The sequence below is a fragment of the Astatotilapia calliptera genome, chromosome 3, assembly GCF_900246225.1.
Source record: "Astatotilapia calliptera chromosome 3, fAstCal1.2, whole genome shotgun sequence".
NCBI lineage: Eukaryota > Metazoa > Chordata > Actinopteri > Cichliformes > Cichlidae > Astatotilapia > Astatotilapia calliptera.
Window position 1 is genome coordinate 27,892,573 of NC_039304.1, and position 19,024 is coordinate 27,911,596.

General features: G+C 43.5%; 1 protein-coding gene across 9 annotated transcripts in view; it reads left to right on the forward strand.

The window, feature by feature from the left end:
* The window catches only part of slc12a6 (solute carrier family 12 member 6), a 31,985-nt gene extending 14,921 nt beyond the window's left edge, over nucleotides 1–17,064 (forward strand). For 6 of the 9 annotated variants that reach the window (XM_026162656.1, XM_026162653.1, XM_026162655.1 and 3 more), the window contains 24 exons: nucleotides 1,375–1,521; nucleotides 1,605–1,659; nucleotides 3,476–3,606; nucleotides 3,959–4,185; nucleotides 4,270–4,388; nucleotides 4,501–4,689; nucleotides 6,580–6,744; nucleotides 7,192–7,290; nucleotides 8,383–8,440; nucleotides 8,544–8,718; nucleotides 9,241–9,359; nucleotides 9,448–9,546; nucleotides 9,630–9,749; nucleotides 9,943–10,047; nucleotides 10,841–11,009; nucleotides 11,093–11,288; nucleotides 11,372–11,541; nucleotides 11,623–11,754; nucleotides 12,355–12,462; nucleotides 12,596–12,658; nucleotides 15,152–15,226; nucleotides 15,354–15,589; nucleotides 15,671–15,804; nucleotides 16,084–17,064. In XM_026162656.1, coding sequence (XP_026018441.1) covers nucleotides 1,375–1,521; nucleotides 1,605–1,659; nucleotides 3,476–3,606; nucleotides 3,959–4,185; nucleotides 4,270–4,388; nucleotides 4,501–4,689; nucleotides 6,580–6,744; nucleotides 7,192–7,290; nucleotides 8,383–8,440; nucleotides 8,544–8,718; nucleotides 9,241–9,359; nucleotides 9,448–9,546; nucleotides 9,630–9,749; nucleotides 9,943–10,047; nucleotides 10,841–11,009; nucleotides 11,093–11,288; nucleotides 11,372–11,541; nucleotides 11,623–11,754; nucleotides 12,355–12,462; nucleotides 12,596–12,658; nucleotides 15,152–15,226; nucleotides 15,354–15,589; nucleotides 15,671–15,804; nucleotides 16,084–16,175 — 3,183 coding nt within the window. In that variant the 3' untranslated portion in view covers nucleotides 16,176–17,064. Of the gene's footprint in view, nucleotides 1–1,374; nucleotides 1,522–1,604; nucleotides 1,660–3,475; nucleotides 3,607–3,958; nucleotides 4,186–4,269; nucleotides 4,389–4,500; nucleotides 4,690–6,579; nucleotides 6,745–7,191; nucleotides 7,291–8,382; nucleotides 8,441–8,543; nucleotides 8,719–9,240; nucleotides 9,360–9,447; nucleotides 9,547–9,629; nucleotides 9,750–9,942; nucleotides 10,048–10,840; nucleotides 11,010–11,092; nucleotides 11,289–11,371; nucleotides 11,542–11,622; nucleotides 11,755–12,354; nucleotides 12,463–12,595; nucleotides 12,659–13,036; nucleotides 13,061–15,151; nucleotides 15,227–15,353; nucleotides 15,590–15,670; nucleotides 15,805–16,083 lie in introns of all 9 variants that reach the window. The other 3 variants (XM_026162659.1, XM_026162660.1, XM_026162661.1) reach the window with 3 other exon arrangements.
* Nucleotides 17,065–19,024: the final 1,960 nt, after the last annotated feature.

The window sequence follows — 19,024 nt, forward strand, 5'->3', positions numbered from 1 at the left end:
CTGTCTGTTTTGGCGGTTTGAGAGTAATTGCACGTTTGCCGGATTGCTCGGACACATTTGCCAACAGACGGCAGGGAAAGTTAAACCAAAACATGTTTAATCCTCCCGTCTGGACCCCACCGTGTGTTCAGTACAAGCATCAACATAAGTCTGGTACAGCAGGGAGGAGCCGTGCAGTGATTTCAAGACCTTACCTGGAAAGATGACAGTGGAGCAGGGCTAGTTTAAAGACCAGCTTTAAGAGATTAATATTTGGATAAGAAAACATTTGAATGGAGAAGGAGCAGCGTTAAATCCCAACTGGACCAGAGTAGAAGTGATTCATGGGTCTCCATGTATGTGTGCTTCCTGCAAGCAGATGTACAAAATGTTAAAAACATGGGTTTCCTAAAACATGGGTTTTCGGACACTAGGGTCATTCCATATAAAATCAGACACATATGGGAATAAATATTTGCCATCTGCCCCGCCACTAAATGAGGCAATTTGACCATACCAGGAAAGTTGTCTGAGTCCGCAGAGTACATAAACATGGATTTGAGGGATTTTTTTGTTTGTTTGTTTGTTTTCCAGCAGTTTTGAACCATTTTTGAGCTAGCAGTAAGACATTTAGGCTCTGTTTAAAAGCTGCAACCAAATCCATTTTATACCCACTCCAGGTCTCATGATATACAGCTAGACTCTTGTTTTTGTACAACATGATGTTTTTTCTGAACTTTGTGTGTGAGTATCATGGCATAAATCATTTCTATAGGAAAACTTCTCCGGTTGACTGTCTGTAGAGTATTGGGCCCAGGCATTAGTACTGCTTTTTGGGTAAACCTTCAAAGTCCACATCACCAAGTGGGACAGGTGGCAGGTCAAAACATGTTGCAGTGTATGAAAGGTCTGCTTACAGCAGAATGTAGATCATTCAGAATGTAAGCTTATTGGCTAATTACAGTATCTAATATTAGCTTCCTCTTTCCTCTGATGAATCTAATGTTTTTAGCATTTGCTTGTGGGGCTTGAGCCTGTCCCATCTGTCGGAGGGCGTGAGAGGCTGTTAAGGGGCAAACACATTCACACCTACAGCTAATTTAGAATCACCAGTTAACCTAACATGGACTATGGGAGGAAGCTGGAGTACCCTGGGGGAGCCCACACAAATGAAGTTGTTGAAGAATGGCTAAAATGATGTTCATCGAAAGTCTGAATTAACCTTTAATGTAACATCAGTTTAATGTGTTTAGTTTCGTTTTATTTACAGATGAAGGTAGTATGATGGACTGAAATAAATGAACAAATTCCAAATGAGCACCTCAGTGTAACATTACGTGCTGTCTTTGGATTTCGTTTCTGCTTAAACCTTTTTTCTTCTGTGTAATCTTCCAGTCGCCACAGATGGGGACGCTGATGGGCGTGTACCTTCCTTGTCTGCAGAACATCTTCGGCGTCATCTTGTTCCTGCGGTTGACCTGGGTGGTGGGAACTGCCGGCGTGCTGCAGGCCTTCTGTATTGTTCTTATGTGCTGTTGCTGTGTGAGTATTGGAGTATTAGCAAGCAGCCCCAAGGAGACAAAAACAGGAAACCTTTCTAAAACACTGCCGTCTCTCCTCTCCAGACAATGTTGACCGCCATATCAATGAGTGCAATCGCAACCAATGGAGTCGTACCAGGTATTCCTTTATCTTTATGTTTCTTCCTTCATTCTGTGGACACAATGGCCCAGAGATCCTTCCTCCTTGTCTTTCTGCTTCTTCCTCCTCATCTTCTTTACTTTTCCCTCCTTTCCTTCCCTTTATTTGTTCTTCTCTCTACTCTTTCCTCCCCTCCTCATTCTTCTTCTTCCATGTTTTTTTCCTTCCCATTTATCCACACTTAGAACCAGTATGAAGAGCACAATGGGTACTGTTAATCTATTAGATTAAGATTTACACAAAGTGATTTACATAGATTAACTTTACATAATGAATGTAACTTATTTCTTAACTTCATATTATTCATCCTGTAATTTATTTACGCAAAGAAAGAAAATGCACTCTTTACAAAAAGCTATAAATCCAGCAGGGTGCTGAGTTTAGGGTCACCTCTGTGTTGTCTGCTTCAGTGTCTCTGAATTGAAGTGTATTTCCACAATAAATCACATTTTTATGTGGACACTTTGCAGTGGACTGAGTCTGGTGGCCTCTGTGGATGTTGTGTTGACTTTTGTAGTTTGTCTTTCCCGGTTGTCCTTCTCATTTTCCAGCTTTGGGCGCGCTGATGACGTTTTGCTAACGAGTGTTATTTCTGTGTCCCGTCTCTCCCTCTGTCTGCTCTCCCTCTCTGTCTGTGCCTTCATTAAAAACCTAGAATATTTATCTGCCATTGACCTTTTCTCTCGCCGAAATGCCTCAAGGCGAATATCCTGAGTGTCAGAGTAGTTTGATTAACTGACTTATTTTCCAACAAGCATGGCACAGTTTGATAATTGAATGTAGAACGAGAAAACCTCTGTAAAGTAGAAAATTAATCTAACAAGTTCTGACTCTCATCAGGCATTTTACCCCACGCTCTGTCTCACCTGAGCAGCTTCCAGCTGTCATGCTTTCTATTCTCAGATGGTAGCGATTAAGTGTGTGTGTGTGTGTGTGTGTGTGTGGTTTACTGAGGTCAGGCTGAACAAGTAATAAAGTGTGTTTGGGTTCTCAAATACAGCTCAGCACTAAAAATCACTCAGCCTGTGCAGACATAGTGACCTGAAAGTCCAGCAGGTTTTGTGGCCTCGCTCAGGAACTTCTCACATTAAATATGTCTAAATCTACCACATTCATATTCAATTACATTTTTTTTGTGTGACATCGACCCTGCTGTGTGTTCCTTTTTGTGTGATGTTCAATGCTGCTGTTTGGAAACCAAACACCGAATTATGCTCGCAGTCAGCAGAGTATTGGTATCTGCTCTTACTGCCTCATTTGTGTTATATGTGGTTCAAATGGTATCAGCAAATAGCCGCTGTTTGCCTTGCCACACTTGGAGTAGCAGTTGTGTAGGGGCAATGTTAATTTTACCGTAATGCGGGCTGGGCTGTGTTACCCGAGTGTTGGCTTATTCACGTACAGCCTGGTGCTTGATGTCAGAAGGTTGGATGCATTAAGCTCGACCTGGTCCAGCACTTGGAGTGAGCTGAGCAGCTGCTGCCGTGTGCATTTGCAGATGCCGTTTGAATGAAAGCCCGCTCTGTCTGTATTTGTGTCACATAGAACATTATGCTTACTTCTACAAGCATAGTATGACTCCTCTTTTCTCCCCTTTTGCCTCCCAACATCATAATGTTACTAACCATCCACCGCCTCCGCTCTTTCTCTTTCTTTTTCCACCCTTCTTTTCCCCCCTCCAATCTGTTTCTGTCTTCATCCCACTTTTTTCCATCCCTCTTTCTCCCTCTTCATTTCCACTTCCTCCAACCCTTACATACACCTTCCTCCTCCTGCTTCTTTCCTCCTCCTCCAGCGGGAGGTTCCTACTTCATGATCAGCCGCTCTTTGGGTCCAGAGTTTGGGGGGGCGGTAGGCCTGTGCTTCTACTTGGGCACAACCTTCGCTGGAGCCATGTACATCCTGGGAGCTGTCGAGATCCTTCTGGTGAGTTGCTTTGTTTGCTTTGTTGTTGTTCCAGTTAGTATCGTGTTCTCCAGACTTTCTTCTGGATGTAAAGGCTTACGTTGTGATCATTGAGTGACTCTATACCGATACGAGGTAGCAACGACTCATTGCCTTCACTATATGTGGACCTCACAAAACCCATAAGCTCAGTTATTTTAAATAAACATGTGACCTGAGTTAGGGACACAAAAGGAGGCTGACCAGTTTTATTGACAGGCTGATATTATTTATGTGTCATCTGATTGGCTGATTTGCACTAAACACACTTATATTACTGAACCTTCAGATAAGTGAGGCCTGCTTCTTGCTCTCTTCCCTCTCCCTCTGACAGATGTACATTGCACCCAGAGCAGCGATATTTGAAGGTGAAGGAGCAGCCATGTTGAACAACATGAGGATATACGGCTCCATCTTTCTCCTCTTCATGGCCTTGCTGGTTTTCGTGGGGGTCAAGTATGTGAACAAACTGGCCTCTGTCTTCTTGGCCTGTGTCATCATCTCCATTTTATCCATTTATGTCGGAGCGCTGGTTTCTGCCTTCAGCGTGCCGGATTTTCCGTGAGTCTTGATTATTTGGAAAAACACAGAGCTGACCGATCATTTATGCGTCACATTTTTGACTGACTGGGCTTTCATCCACAGCGTATGCATGCTGGGAAACAGAACTATCAACGCCCATGATGTTGTTGACAACCACTGTAGTAAAACTGTCCTGGTTAAAGTTCCAGCTGAGAAATTAGACAGCAACTTCACGATTAACGGTGGGTTCAGATTTCCTTCTTTCTGTTACGAGTCATGAGGAGTAAGAGTGTCTCTCTGAGTTACACCAGTGTTTTTCTGAAACACTGTTTTTTTTTTTTCTCTCTCTGATAGAAAACAGCACAGTGGGCCCCACTTTTGACCCCAGCCATGTCCCAGAGGTGATGGTGGAGAAGACCACACATCTTTGGAAGTTATTTTGCCATAACGCACAGCTCAACACCACCTGTGACGAATACTTCACTTCAAACAACTTCTCTGAGATTAAAGGGATCCCCGGACTGACTAGTGGGGCCATATCAGGTAGAGTGCATGCATGAGGAGTGCAGTGATTCTCTGAATGAGAGATCATATAAAATATGGACACGGCCAATGTGATATCATCCACCTGTTACGAAGCCAAGCTGAGTGTTTTACCATTGCCTCTTTGTTTGTTTGTTTTTTAAATCTGATGAGGGTGGTCATTAGCCAAGTCTGGCTGTGTCCATCTTCTTTTTAGTCTGTGGTCTCCATGGAAGTTCCAGGAAAGTCTGGGATTGCACTGTTAGTGTTGTTGGCTGAAAGCTAGAACCTCACTTATAGCTGACCAGTATGAAATTACTTATTTACTGAGTGTGCATTTAAAAAAATATAATCGATTAAAACTTTAAACCGTCACATTTAAACAGGCGTTAAATTGTTGTGCTAATGTTGTTTTTGCTAAGTGACTGTAAGAAGGATAAGTAACCAGTATCTCTCCCTCTGGCTCAAAATGTATTCTTGATTCTTCCTGATTAAAAGAGGAAGAACTTAGTATTGATGTTTTCCCTTGTAGCTATTAACTTAGCTTGAGCAGCTGAATGACGGAATAACAGGAGTAAAATAAATATGGGCTCAAATTGTGGTCATAAATATTTTGTGTGTGTGTGTGTGTGTGTGTGTGTGTGTGTGTGTGTGTGTGTGTGTGTGTGTGTGTGTGTGCGCGCGTGCATTCAAGTTACAAGTATGAATTTTGACCCGGTTTTTCTTCCTTTCATCTGATTGGCCAATGTTATGTCAATCACAAATTTAACTATCCAATCAGAGAACAGGTGGGTTTGGCTATTGGCTTTATGGAGTCCACACACAAATCTTTTTTTACACACACACAAATTCTTTTTACACATACAAATCGTGATTTACAAGTACAAAATATTTATGACCACAATTTGAGCCCATAAATAAATCCTGACATACTGTGCTCTGTAACAGTAATGGACCTCAGCTGGCCTGGTGCAGCAGAATGCTTTAAAAGCAATCTGGTCTGAAGTTATGTTGGTGCTTTAAGGAGAAAGATAAGAAATCCAGTTTTTATCCCCCAATATGTGAACACGCCAAACATCTTAGATGAATAAAATGAACATAATATCACAGACAGGACAGAATTTCTAGGTAGAGCTGAGAGGCAGAAGGCTTCACAGCTCACAGAAATGAGAATTTGAAGGTCCAAGTCTGAGGCCATGGCCCTCAGGTGGAAAAGAGTGGAGTGGTCACCCCAGGTCAAGGACGAGTCCCTCCACTGCCCCAAGTGGAGGAGTTTAAGTAATTTGGGGGTCTTGTTCACGAATGAGGGGAGAGGGAGATCGACAAATGAACCACATCACTGCACTGCTCTGTTGTAGGAAAGAGAGAACTCTATGTAAACGTGAAGCTGACAGTTTACTGGTCAATCTTTGACTTTACTCTATCTTAGAGAAAGGGTGAAGAGTCCAGTGATGGAAGAGGGGCTCAGAGTAGAGCCACTACTACTCCTCATTGAAAGAATCCAGCTGAGGTGGTTCAGGCATCTCACTAAGATGCCTCCTGGCTGAGGTGTTTTGGGCTCGTCATACCGGAATGAGGCTCCGGGGCAGACCCAGGGCATGCTGGAGAGATTACATCTCAGCTGGCCTGAGAATGCCTCAATGTCCCCCTGGATAAGGTGGAGAAGTGGCTATGGAGAGGGAGGTTTGGACTTCTTGGCTAGGGCTGTCGCCCCTACAACTGATCCCTGTATAAGCAGCAGTTGGAGGATGTTTTATCAAAGGAGACGGAGGCAGATATTATAGCAGCTTACTAATGCTACACTAATTAGGGCCTCTAAATCTAAATAAATGTGAATGTGTAGGTGAATGTTTATCCTCTGCCAATGTCAATGACTGATCTTACATGGGTTTTTTTTCTCCCTCTTAACAGAGAACCTGTGGAGTACATACCTCCACAAAGGGGATGTTTTGGAGAAAAGATCCCTCCACACCTCTCAAGTTGCACACCCAGCCTCTGATCGCTATCCGTACGTGTTTGCTGACATCACCACCTCCTTCACAGTGCTCGTGGGCATCTTCTTCCCCTCGGTCACAGGTACAGATGCCCCTAAAATACTAACTGGGCTCCATTCAGTGTTAATTCAGAAATATAAGCATATAAGAAATTTAAACCTAATATTGGCTTGGTTCAGTGATGAAAACGGATCATTGACAGGAAAAGCGCTGTAGGCGTGATATTGATTCCCGCTCACGGTGCAGCTGCTGATTCAGGATCAAACCTGTCAGGCATCTATTCTTGGATTTCTGTTTGTGTCTGTGCAGTTGGCTTTATTTTCACTTTTTAGCTTGAAAACACTTTAAAAAAGAAAAAATATGGAGATGGATTCTCTTTGATTTGAAATATTGATCACACATTTCACTCATGAGGGTGTTTATTAAAAAACTGTGGTATATTCAGTGTAACATTAAAGTTGATATTTTAAGCACAAAGCTGTTGAGTTATCACTTATCTCCTCTTCCTTTGAATGATTTTGTTTCTCAGGAATCATGGCCGGCTCCAACCGGTCGGGGGATTTAAAAGATGCTCAGCGCTCCATCCCCATCGGAACCATCCTCGCCATCCTCACCACCTCTTTAGTCTGTATCCTTTCATCTGACAATTTGATTGAACTTTCATGCACTCAAATTCAAAAGCAACTCAAAGCACAATTTAAGATGCTACAACACAATTCTGAAGTTTTTAACCTAAATGCTGATCATGGAAATATTTAATGAGCATAATGTTGTGTTGTTAGTGGATTAAGTCTGTCCACCTGTTTTATTTTCACGCTGTCTGTCCATCCTTACATCCATCTGAGAATACCTTGAATTGTGTTTTTTGTTTTTTAAAAGGTGGACTGATTGAAATTTGCTAATCCAAGGTTAAGATCAAGGTCAAAGGTCGAAAGTTCACCTTTAGTTTGCTCACCATTCTCGCTGTTACCCCACTAGAGCACTTCACCCTTAGACTGCAGCCTTACTTGTTGTTCCTAAAGTATTTAAAGGTAGAATGGGAGGCAGAGGCTTCAGTGTCAGGCCTCTCTTCTATGGAACCAGCTTCCAGTTTTGATCCAGGAGACAGACACTATCTCTGCTTTTAAAACTTAAAACCTTTCTTTTTGAAAATAAAACAATTATAATTAAAAAGAATTATAGTTGGGGTTGGATCAGGTGACTCTGAATCCTCCCTTAGTTACTCTGTAATAGTCCTAGGCTGTTGTGAGCTTCCCGTGACGCACTCAGTGTTTCTTCTTCACTCATCTTTTTCACTCTGAGTGTTGGCACATGACTCGGCATTTAATTATTAGTTACTGTTAATCTCTGGCTCTCTTCCACAGCGTGTTTTTTGTCCTGTCTTCATTTCCTCAACTGGTCGTGTCTGAGGGTGAGGTGGAGATTTCTTCCTGTTAAAAGGGAGTTTTTCCTTCCTACTGTCCTCAGGTTCTTGTTTATAGGGGGGCATCTGTGCTACTGTAGGGTCTTTATATTACAATATAAAGCACCTTGAGGCGAGTGCTGTTGTGATTTATGTGGAGAGTCCACAGAGACTGGATGGCGTATCTCGACCGGGCAGTGGAGGCGTATGACTGAGAGGCAGTTCTTCGAATTTTCTCAGCACAGTCCGATTTTCGTGGCACTGAAAGTACTTTGTATTGTTTTGTTTTGTTTTTTTCCTGACCTGCTGTTCATCCAGATCTGAGCAATGTCGTGTTGTTTGGAGCCTGCATCGAGGGGGTGGTCCTCAGAGACAAGTCAGTACACCTGCTCTTGTGTTTGTATTTGCATGTGTTGTGTTGTATGTGAGGCAGAAGGACTTTGATGCTTAAACTACTTCATGTGTTGTTACTTCTGCAGGTTTGGAGATTCAGTTAAAGGCAATCTGGTGGTGGGGACTTTGGCTTGGCCCTCGCCGTGGGTCATTGTGATCGGGTCCTTCTTCTCCACATGTGGCGCGGGCCTCCAGTCTTTGACTGGCGCTCCACGACTCCTGCAGGCCATCGCCAAAGACAACATCATCCCCTTCCTCCGGGTTAGAGCTGCTAGTTTTCAGTTTAATTACAGGGACTGTCCAAGCACTTCTCCTTTATTCTTGTTGTGCTCAGGATTAACTTAATGATGCTGTATGAAGCAGAAATCCCTACTGATGTTGAATTACTGATGTATTTATGCTGCATACTTCAGTTCTTTCCACTTGCATACAGAAACATCTTGCAGCAGGGGAAGACAGTGTGCAAATACCTTGATGGAACTGTGGTGCTTTAAAATGCTTTAAAGTGATGGTGTTTTATGTTTTCTGTTTATTTATTTAGGTAGTTTGAGTGTAATTTGTAGTTACCTGGAGATGCTGTATTCTCTCCAATTCCTGCCTTTCACCGAAGCTTTTGATTATTTCTTTGATTCTCAGTGCTCAGGCTATTGCCTCCTTCCACTCTCTATGTAATAACAACCCTCAGATTTTATTTTTTCATTTGCAGTACTTGCCATTTCCTTAAACATAGTGTGATTTGCTGGGTCTGTGTGTGTATATTTGAACTCTGTGTGTTTCTGGCAGGTCTTTGGCCACGGGAAAGCTAACGGGGAACCTACGTGGGCTCTGCTGCTGACAGCTCTGATAGCTGAGCTGGGGGTTCTCATCGCATCTCTGGACATGGTGGCTCCTATTCTGACAATGTAAGATGCAGTTATGTTACATGTGTGTGCATGTGCACATTTAGTCTGCCTTCATCACCTCAGTTTGAATCTCCAACCCTCTTTCCAGGTTCTTCCTTATGTGTTACCTGTTTGTGAACCTGGCCTGTGCCCTTCAGACCCTCCTGAGGACACCCAACTGGAGGCCTCGCTTCTCATACTACCACTGGTACTACCAAAGACTCACTCACTCACTCTCTCTCTCTCTCTCGCTCCCCCCCCCCCTGACGTCTGCTCTGCTCATCTGTCCAGGAGCTTGTCCTTTCTGGGGATGACTTTCTGCCTGGCGCTCATGTTCATATCCTCTTGGTACTACGCAATCGTTGCCATGGTGATTGCCGGGATGATCTACAAGTACATTGAGTATCAAGGGTATGTTGCCATGGAGATGTACTCCCTCTACATGATTGTGCATGTACAGACTGGTGTGTAAACATGTCTGTTTCGTGTTAACATGTTTATTTTATTTTCAGGGAAACAGAAGAGTGTACAGTGTATACTGTTTGGGAATAAATAAATATACCTGTATGTTCTCTTATATTTTCTGGGTGTGGTTGTGTATCAGGGCAGAGAAGGAGTGGGGAGATGGGATCCGTGGTCTGTCACTCAGCGCTGCCCGTTATGCTCTGCTGAGGCTGGAAGAAGGACCACCGCATACTAAAAACTGGAGGTATTGAAATGTCTCACAAACACAGGATGCAAGTTGACCTGTTAGAAGTTGATGAACTGTTTGCACTTAAGTTTGCGTGCAGTGCTGGGAGTAAAGCTGCAAGACATCATCAGAATCTGCGTCACATTTAGCATTATAAACAAGAATCTGATGATTTTAATGTGCCAAGTCTCTTTTGGTGTGCAGTACTAGGTATAGCAGATCAGTAAATTAAACACTGCAGGTCACTACTGTCACTTTCAAACAGATCTGGGAGAGCTCCAGGTTGCTGGACACTGGTTTTCTTTCACAAATAAATTGAATTTCAGTTTGTTGCTATGTAATTACATTTTGACATGTTAGCCAGCCATGGGGCCTCCGTGTGACTTTGTTGGGTCTCTTTATGTGCTTCAAATGATGCTGACTGAGCTGAACTAACTGCATCAAGACAGGAGGACAGGGGGTGAGCGAACGCTGAAAATGAGTTGCCTCATAGTGGTGCTTTGGTTTCACAACTGGGGAGATGCACATCAGGCTAAATGAAAGGCCTCTTTATTACCCTTTCCAGCGCTTCCATCATGTCTCACAGTCCTCAGCTGATGTTTATCAAGTTAGCATTGAATTATAGATGACCAATTCTCCATTTACTTTTATTTTGTTTATCTGAGCACTTGGCTGTGACGTTTTCAAAACCCATTCAAAAATGTAGACAGCATAAAGACAGACAATCTGAGGCTCTGCTGTCACTAATATTTAGGAATAATCCACTAACGCACACATGCTCTTGTTCATCGCCTTGTCTGTCCGTGTCCAGGCCTCAGCTTTTGGTGTTACTAAAACTGGACGAAGACGCCCACGTCAAGTCTCCTCGGCTCCTGACGTTTGCCAGCCAGCTAAAGGCGGGAAAAGGCCTGACCATTGTTGGCACTGTTGTCCCCGGGAACTACCTGCAGAGCTATGGAGAGGCGCTCGCTGCTGAGCAGGTAGGGCCGTTTGTTATTGATGGGTGGAAATGTATTTGCTTTCAGATAATGTGGAGTTGGACCTTTTATCCTTCTTTCCTCAGACTCTGAAGCACCTGATGGATAAGGAGCGCGTGAAGGGCTTCTGCCAGTGCATCGTGGCTCAAAAGCCACGTGATGGGATCAGCCACATGATCCAGTCAAGTGGCCTGGGAGGAATGAAACCCAACACTGTGGTGATGGGCTGGCCTCACGCCTGGAGGCAAAGCGAGGACCCACAGTCCTGGAAGACCTTCATCAGTGAGTCAAGAGAGGACAGCAAAGCGGTTAATGGGGTTGTTTCAGAGTTAACAAGCTAACGACGCCCTCTTTCCTCCTTTCAGACACAGTGCGGGTGACCACAGCGGCCCACCTTGCGCTTCTGGTGCCCAAAAACATCTCCCTGTTCCCTAGCAACTCCGAGCCCTGCACAGAGGGCTACATCGATGTGTGGTGGATCGTCCATGACGGCGGGATGCTGATGCTTCTGCCTTTCCTCCTGCGACAACACAAGGCAAGAAAGCAAAGTGTTGATCTTAAACTCTAACAAAGCCTTTAAAGTTTCCGCTGAACCCTCTGCTCTGTCTCTGCCCAGGTGTGGCGCAAGTGTTCAATGCGAATCTTCACAGTGGCCCAGATGGAGGATAATTCCATCCAGATGAAGAAGGATTTGTTAACCTTCACCTATCAGCTACGCATCGATGCTGAGGTGGAAGTAGTGGAGATGGTACGCATCGTTGCACCCCTAATAAAAATTATATATATATATATACATATTACCGGGTCTGACCACTTGCACTTTGACTGAAATATTCACCTTTAATGGCTGCACTGGTTCGCCAGCTGAAACATGTAGATGCATAATTTTTTACAGCCTTTAAGATCGTATTTATGTTGTTGTTGAATCACAGATTTTTACATAAAAAATAAACAGGTAATACTTTCATTTTCTTGACTAAAGAGATTCTACTGTGATGATTAAGCCTATGAGCAGGAGGTGTCTCTCTCTGCACTTCAGAGTACACCAGAGTTTTGTGTTGAGGCCTCTGGTGGATTGAATTCTTTAAACATGAAAACAGACAGAAGGAACCTGCTTTAAATCCCTTCGGGCACTCCCCCTTTCTTCTGCAGTGCAAAGACATGCGTGTAATGTTAATTCTGAACTGGATGAAGTTCTTAAAGTGCATAAACTGAACCACTGTGTGAATATAAGGTTAAATGTGGACCTAAGATCTCAGTAAAATATAAATTCCAGTCTGATTTCCACTAATCTCTACAACAGCTGTTTTCTCACCTCTTCTGAGCATGTCCATGTACCTCTTCTCAGCACGACAGTGACATCAGTGCATATACCTATGAGAGGACGCTGATGATGGAGCAGAGGTGTCAGATGCTCAGACAGATGCGACTGTCTAAATCTGATCGGGACAGAGAGGTAGGTGTGGAAAGCTTACAGCGGGGTTTTGTGTGGTGTGAAAAATGCCCGCAGGTTTGTGTAGGGTTGATTAGGAGTTTGAAACTTTATGCAAGCTGGGTCTTAACAAGCATTTGTCCACCACTTTCACCAGGAGAGCCCTAGCAGTAGCAGCAACAATGGTAGGCCAGAGGCAGGTGGAGCTACAAGGTCTCAGGTGAGGTTAGAGGTCAAGGTCAGCTGTGAGTTCAGGAGTTTAAGGAAATATAAAAAATAATATTTTTTGTTCTGCAAAAATAAGCTGGAACAAAGTGGAGATCAGGTTCCCAGTACAGACGCCATGTTTTGTCTTTGAGGTCACCGTTTTCTTCCAGATTAAATTAGATTTAAGGAGAAAGAGCTCAGTGTTAAGGTCCAAAGGTTGCTAAAGAAACTAAAGTGCAGTGTACTGAGGTGATAGCAAAGAAATCCTGGTGGGTAACACTCATGGTAAGGGACACGGGCTACTGACAAAAAAAAGCACTGCAGACGGTAACTTGCATTGAGATGTTTGTTAAACGTTCATGTCGCCTCCTTTTGCCTCTCATCTCCTCAGAGGGTACGCTGGAGTTTTGATGATGTAAGTTTGCGCAGTAGAGAAGCAACAGCTGTCTGAAGTAGAGCAGATTAGACTCTGTAGAGTAGCCTGCAGTCAGGACACGCTGTCAAAGTAAAGAGTGAAACCCTCTGAACAGCTGTGAGTGCAGCTGAGCCCTTCAGATGAAGAGTTGAGAGGGAAAAAAGCGATGTGGTCACCGTGACGTCAGCCGTCGGTTTGTGAAGTGTCTTCACGAAGCTGGGACTGAAACTGCAAGCATACGCTCCTCTCACGCTCTTAGAAACAAAATTTACACAGTGAGCTGAACTCAGGGTCAGGAGGTGTCGCCCCCTGCTGGCATTTAAGGAAAACAAATCATATATTAGAAATGTGAGCTGTGACTTCTCTTTTCAGACCAGAGGAGTAACTTACAGTGGGGCAAAAAAGTATTTAGTCAGCCACCGATTGTGCAAGTTCCCCCACTTAAAATGATGACAGAGGTCAGTAATTTGCACCAGAGGTACACTTCAACTGTGAGAGACAGAATGTGAAAAAAAAAATCCATGAATTCACATGGTAGGATTTGTAAAGAATTTATTCGTAATCAGGGTGGAAAATAAGTATTTGGTCACCTCAAACAAGGAAAATCTCTGGCTCTCACAGACCTGTAACGTCTTCTGTAAGAAGCTTTTCTGTCCCCCACTCGTTACCTGTATGAATGGCACCTGTTTGAACTCATCATCTGTATAAAAGACACCTGTCCACAGCCTCAAACAGTCAGACTCCAAACTCTGCCATGGCCAAGACCAAAGAGCTTTCGAAGGACACCAGGAAAAGTATTGTAGACCTGCACCAGACTGGGAAGAGTGAATCTACAATAGGCAAGCAGCTTGGTGTGAAAAAATCAACTGTGGGAGCAATCATCAGAAAATGGAAGACATACAAGACCACTGATAATCTCCCTCGATCTGGGGCTCCACGCAAGATCTCATCCCGTGGGGTCAAAATGATCATGAGAACGGTGAGCAAAGATCCCAGAACCACACGGGGGACCTGGTGAATGACCTGCAGAGAGCTGGGACCAAAGTAACAAAGGTCACCATCAGTAACACACTACAACGGCAGGGAATCAAATCCCGCAGTGCCAGACGTGTTCCGCTGCTGAAGCCAGTGCATGTCCAGGCCCGTCTGAAGTTTGCCAGAGAGCACATGGATGATACAGCAGAGGATGGGAGAATGTCATGTGGTCAGATGAAACCAAAGTAGAACTTTTTGGTATAAACTCAACTCGTCGTGTTTGGAGGAAGAAGAATACTGAGTTGCATCCCAAGAACACCATACCTACTGTGAAGCATGGGGGTGGAAACATCATGCTATGGGGCTGTTTTTTCTGCCAAGGGGACAGGACGACTGATCCGTGTTAAGGACAGAATGAATGGGGCCATGTATGGTGAGATTTTGAGCCAAACCTCCTTCCATCAGTGAGAACTTTGAAGATGAAACGAGGCTGGGTCTTCCAACATGACAATGATCCAAAACACACCGCCCGGGCAACAAAGGAGTGGCTCCGTAAGAAGCATTTGAAAGTCCTGGAGTGGCCTAGCCAGTCTCCAGACCTCAACCCCATAGAAATCTGTGGCGGGAGTTGAAAGTCCCGTGTTGCTCGGCGACAGCCCCCAAAACATCACTGCTCTCGAGAAGATCTGCATGGAGGAATGGGCCAAAATACCAGCTACTGTGTTGTGCAAACCTGGTAAAGACCTATAGTAAACGTTTGACCTCTGTTATTGCCACAAAGGTTATGTTACAAAGTATTGAGTTGTATTTTTGTTATTGACCTTTGACCTCCCTAATGTAGATCAAATCCACATTTATTTCACTGTCAGTCCAGTTCTTTATCTGAAGGGTTCAGTTAATGCTAACATGTGTCAGATGCTTCTTCCTTTAACTGTTCTGTCATCTTTGTTTCCCTCTACCCTTCACACTCATTCTCATTTCAGATTTTCAGAAGCTTTTTGTCTCGGGCCTTTTTTATTTACTGCCGTGTCCCTGTAGTTGTGCTTCAGTGCCCACCAGAGTAGATGCAGGCTGTGTTTGATTTTGGGGAGTTAGGTGACCTTGTGTTTTCTGTAGGCGTATCTTTCCCCCAGGTACAAAAGTCCTGGACCCTTCACGCCAAACACCTCCAGAGGAGACAGAGACAGACAGGTACAGAGAGACGGAGAGAGGCAGGAGTCAGGAATGACTGTAGAAAAGAGAGGTTTGCCAATGAGGTGGAAGAAAAGGCTGGAAAAAGAGATGAGAGAGAGCGTGTTTGTGTGTTTTCACACGCCAGGCCCAGCTGGTGAAGGATCGTAACTCCATGCTGCGTCTGACGAGCATCGGCTCAGACGACGAAGATGACACAGACGGCGGCGAGCGAGACCGGGCGGCAAGCAGCGGCGGCGGCAGCTCTGAGCACCACCGCCGCATTCAGATGACCTGGACCAAAGAGAAGACCACACAATACAGAGCGACGCACTCGGGCTGCTCCACCCCCGAGGGCTTCAGGGACATGCTGAGCATCAGGCCGTGAGCAGACACAGCAGGTTTCTCTGTGACACTGAGATCCGCGCTAACCAGGTCCTTTAACGCATCTCATTTTTCCTCCAGGGACCACTCCAACGTCAGGCGAATGCACACTGCCGTCAAACTCAACGAGGTCATCGTCAACAGATCCCACGACGCCCGGATCGTCCTGCTCAACATGCCTGGACCTCCCAGGAACACCGAAGGAGATGAGAACTGTATCCTTAACCCCGAGTCTGCACCAAATTAAATGTTAGGCGCTTGTTTTTGCAGTCACTGAGTGTACTTTTGTTACAGCAGACACCTTTATGATGGCTTAAACAGGGTTTAAAAAATTAATTACAAAATCACTAAAGCCTTAAAGACGAAAGGAAATTTAGTTAAATTTTGCTTACTAACATGATTATTAAAACGTATAAGCTTTTCATTTATTTAAAAGAATTCATTTATATTATCAAAGTAACATAGTATGAGAAGTTCGTTAATTCAGTGAGCAGACATGGAGTTCCTGGAGGTCCTGACAGAAGGATTGGAGCGTGTGCTGTTGGTGAGAGGCGGAGGAAGTGAAGTCATCACCATCTACTCCTGATTAGACAAACACAGGAAGCCAGCATCAAGCAAGCAGCCAGTCGTGCAGGAGAGAGCAGAGTGAAGACGATGGGATCTGGGAACCTGAAAAAGAGCGATTGTCGATTGTCACACTTCCCTGTCGTGGCGCTGGTTTCCATCCCACATGCTGTCCAAGCTACAAAAATGCCAACACAATTCCAACAAGGAGCAGTGTGTGTGTGTGTGTGTGTGTGTGCGTGTGTGCGTGTGTGTTTATGTTTGACTCACCCACCCGAGGGTCCTCTGATTCGATGAGGAAGGGAGCACTGTGGTGTTAGGAGCGATTGCGTTTGGAGGGGCGGACCACAGAGGCTAACGGTGAGAGGCTGCGGAGCGGCCGACCCGCTGATGAGACTCAGGGTTGCTTTTTGTACAGAATGTAATTTGGAAGCAGACAGCAGTTTTCTGTCAGAATCAAGTATGGTTTTCTTTTTGTTGCTTCTCACAAACACATCTGTTTACTCTTACCAGCGTATCGGTACTCTTTATTTTCATATCCAGGAGTATTTGCACACAACTGACGAGAATCTGCTTTATTAAGACGCACTGACAAGGATTTATTTTTTGATTTTCGCTGCTACTACTTAGAATTTAGTCACAACAGCCTTTAACATAAAAATGTTGGGTGTTTAAAATTCAGACATCTTACCTCAAAAATGAATTTATTCATATCAGATGAATATTTTAATAAATACAGCATATTAAGACAGAATTTCAGGCTATATATATAAAATTTAAATGGATAAGTAGAAATTCTGATAAGGTCTATTTTATTGGCATTCAGCAGGACTATGTTGTGTAAAAAATTGATAACACCTGAGTTTTATTTACATTTTTAAAAATCAAATAAAAATTCAAAGGTACTTTTTGTAAATTCCTGTATTTTAAAAAATAGTTTGAAACATCAAAAATGAACTAAAGTGACAGCCACGCAGGCCTTGTGTTGCAGGGTCAGTGTAACCTTTATTAATTATTACTATTATTATTATTATTTCTTTTTACTGTGGCGCCAGGCCAAAGGCAATGCACGTTGAGGAAGAGGGGGTGGGACTAAAAATCAAAGCGGCACCTACCTGCAAACATCCCACTGGTGAAGTGCTGCCCCCTGGTGGTAAGTTTTAGCTCATTTTTGCAGAGGGTAATTACAAGAATTCCCCCTTCAGAACTTCCATAATTAGAAGAAAACCTGTCAGAGCTCAGTTTAAAATCACAAGGTTTATTCCGGAAACCCATCAAACCTTGCTGATACAGCAGTGTCCACTTCTTCTTTTTTTTTCTTTTCTTTTTTAATTGCTTAAAGAGGATTTCGGTCTTTTGCACCACATTCAAGGTTCAAGGGTTCAACACATTCACAGCTGTGGATGTGACACCAAAATGAAACCAGTGCAAAGGAAATGGTCAGAGGTTTTCTCTCTGCTCTCTCGTTTTCTCTCAGGCCCACGCTGGACTGCACCTGAATAGTTAGTAAGTTATTCGACGTTAGCGTAGAGTTCAGTTTAGAGATGGGGGGGGCTGGGGACAGTTTTTGGTTGTTGCCATAACGACCTTGTAAAGGGAAACAGTATTGTGGAGACACTGGACCATCATGGAGAGGACCACCACACTTCATGTGTATACATTTTTGTGTGTGTGTGTGTGTGTGTGTGTGTGTGTGTGTGTGTGTGTGTGTGTGTGTGTGTGTGTGTGTGTGTGTGTGTGAGAGAGAGAGAATGTGGGCTCACAAGCTACAATGAGGAGCTCTGAACTGCAGGTGTTTGATTCCACTCTAACGCTTTCTTTTTTCTTTTTTACAGTGTTACCGTGCAGGGTTGTTCTCTGTTCATTGTTATTTCCTAAACATTGTTTTGTTTTGTTTTTTTCTTGCTTGTACATAAAAATGAAAAATCCCAAGTTTTATCTTTTTTTAATTACATTAATATAAAAAGGAATAAAAAAAACTTTGCTTGGAAAAAAAAATGGGAATAAATAAAACAGTTTTGAAAAAAAAAATGCACAAACTGTGATCTGTGTTTTATTGTATATATTTGATGATTGATAGTGTAGGTGGTTGGATTATTTTGCCTGTTTATAGACAGACACATTTATCAAATCTTTTTTATGTTTTGACTTTTTAACCGTAGACATTTCAGTGGACTTTAACAAGAACAGCTGAGCAGATGATTTTAAATTGATTAAACTGAAATGAAGATCTGTTTGTCCAAAGAAATAATTATTTGGACATAAGCTGCTTTTTGCTCATTTTCAGTCACATCCTTGTACTGGACCATTTTCAGTGGAATGTTTATCACGCCACAAAACACTCACCTATGAATGATTCAAGCCAAAAAAGGCACCTAACTAAAGGGATGAACTAGTGTATCTACTGACTACCTGTCAAAAAACGCATCACTGGTTTTCATTTTTTCAGCCAAATCAGTTAATAATACCAAATTTAACAGTTTGACATGTTTTTTTTTAAACTATACAACTTGTACAAAACTACAACTGGGCGTGAATGATATATTTAAATAGGCTGAGTGTAGTGCAACCAGCATGAACCAGTGCAAACTGGATAGTGCAATGTGCATATGACCTGAATGACATAACAGTGGGTTAGTGTTCAACAGAGCGACAGCCCGGAGCAAGAAAGTCTGTGGCGGCTGGTTTTAGTAAAGAGCTCTGTAGCACCTGGCTAAGGGCAGCAGCTTGAACAGTTTGTGTCCGGGATGTGAGTGGTCTGCAGAGATCTGGACATACCCTGCAGTGTACCCCAAAAAGAATCTGAGGAAACTGGACAAGTGAATAAAAATGCCCTAAAACACTCCAACAAAGACCTGACAGATGCATCTG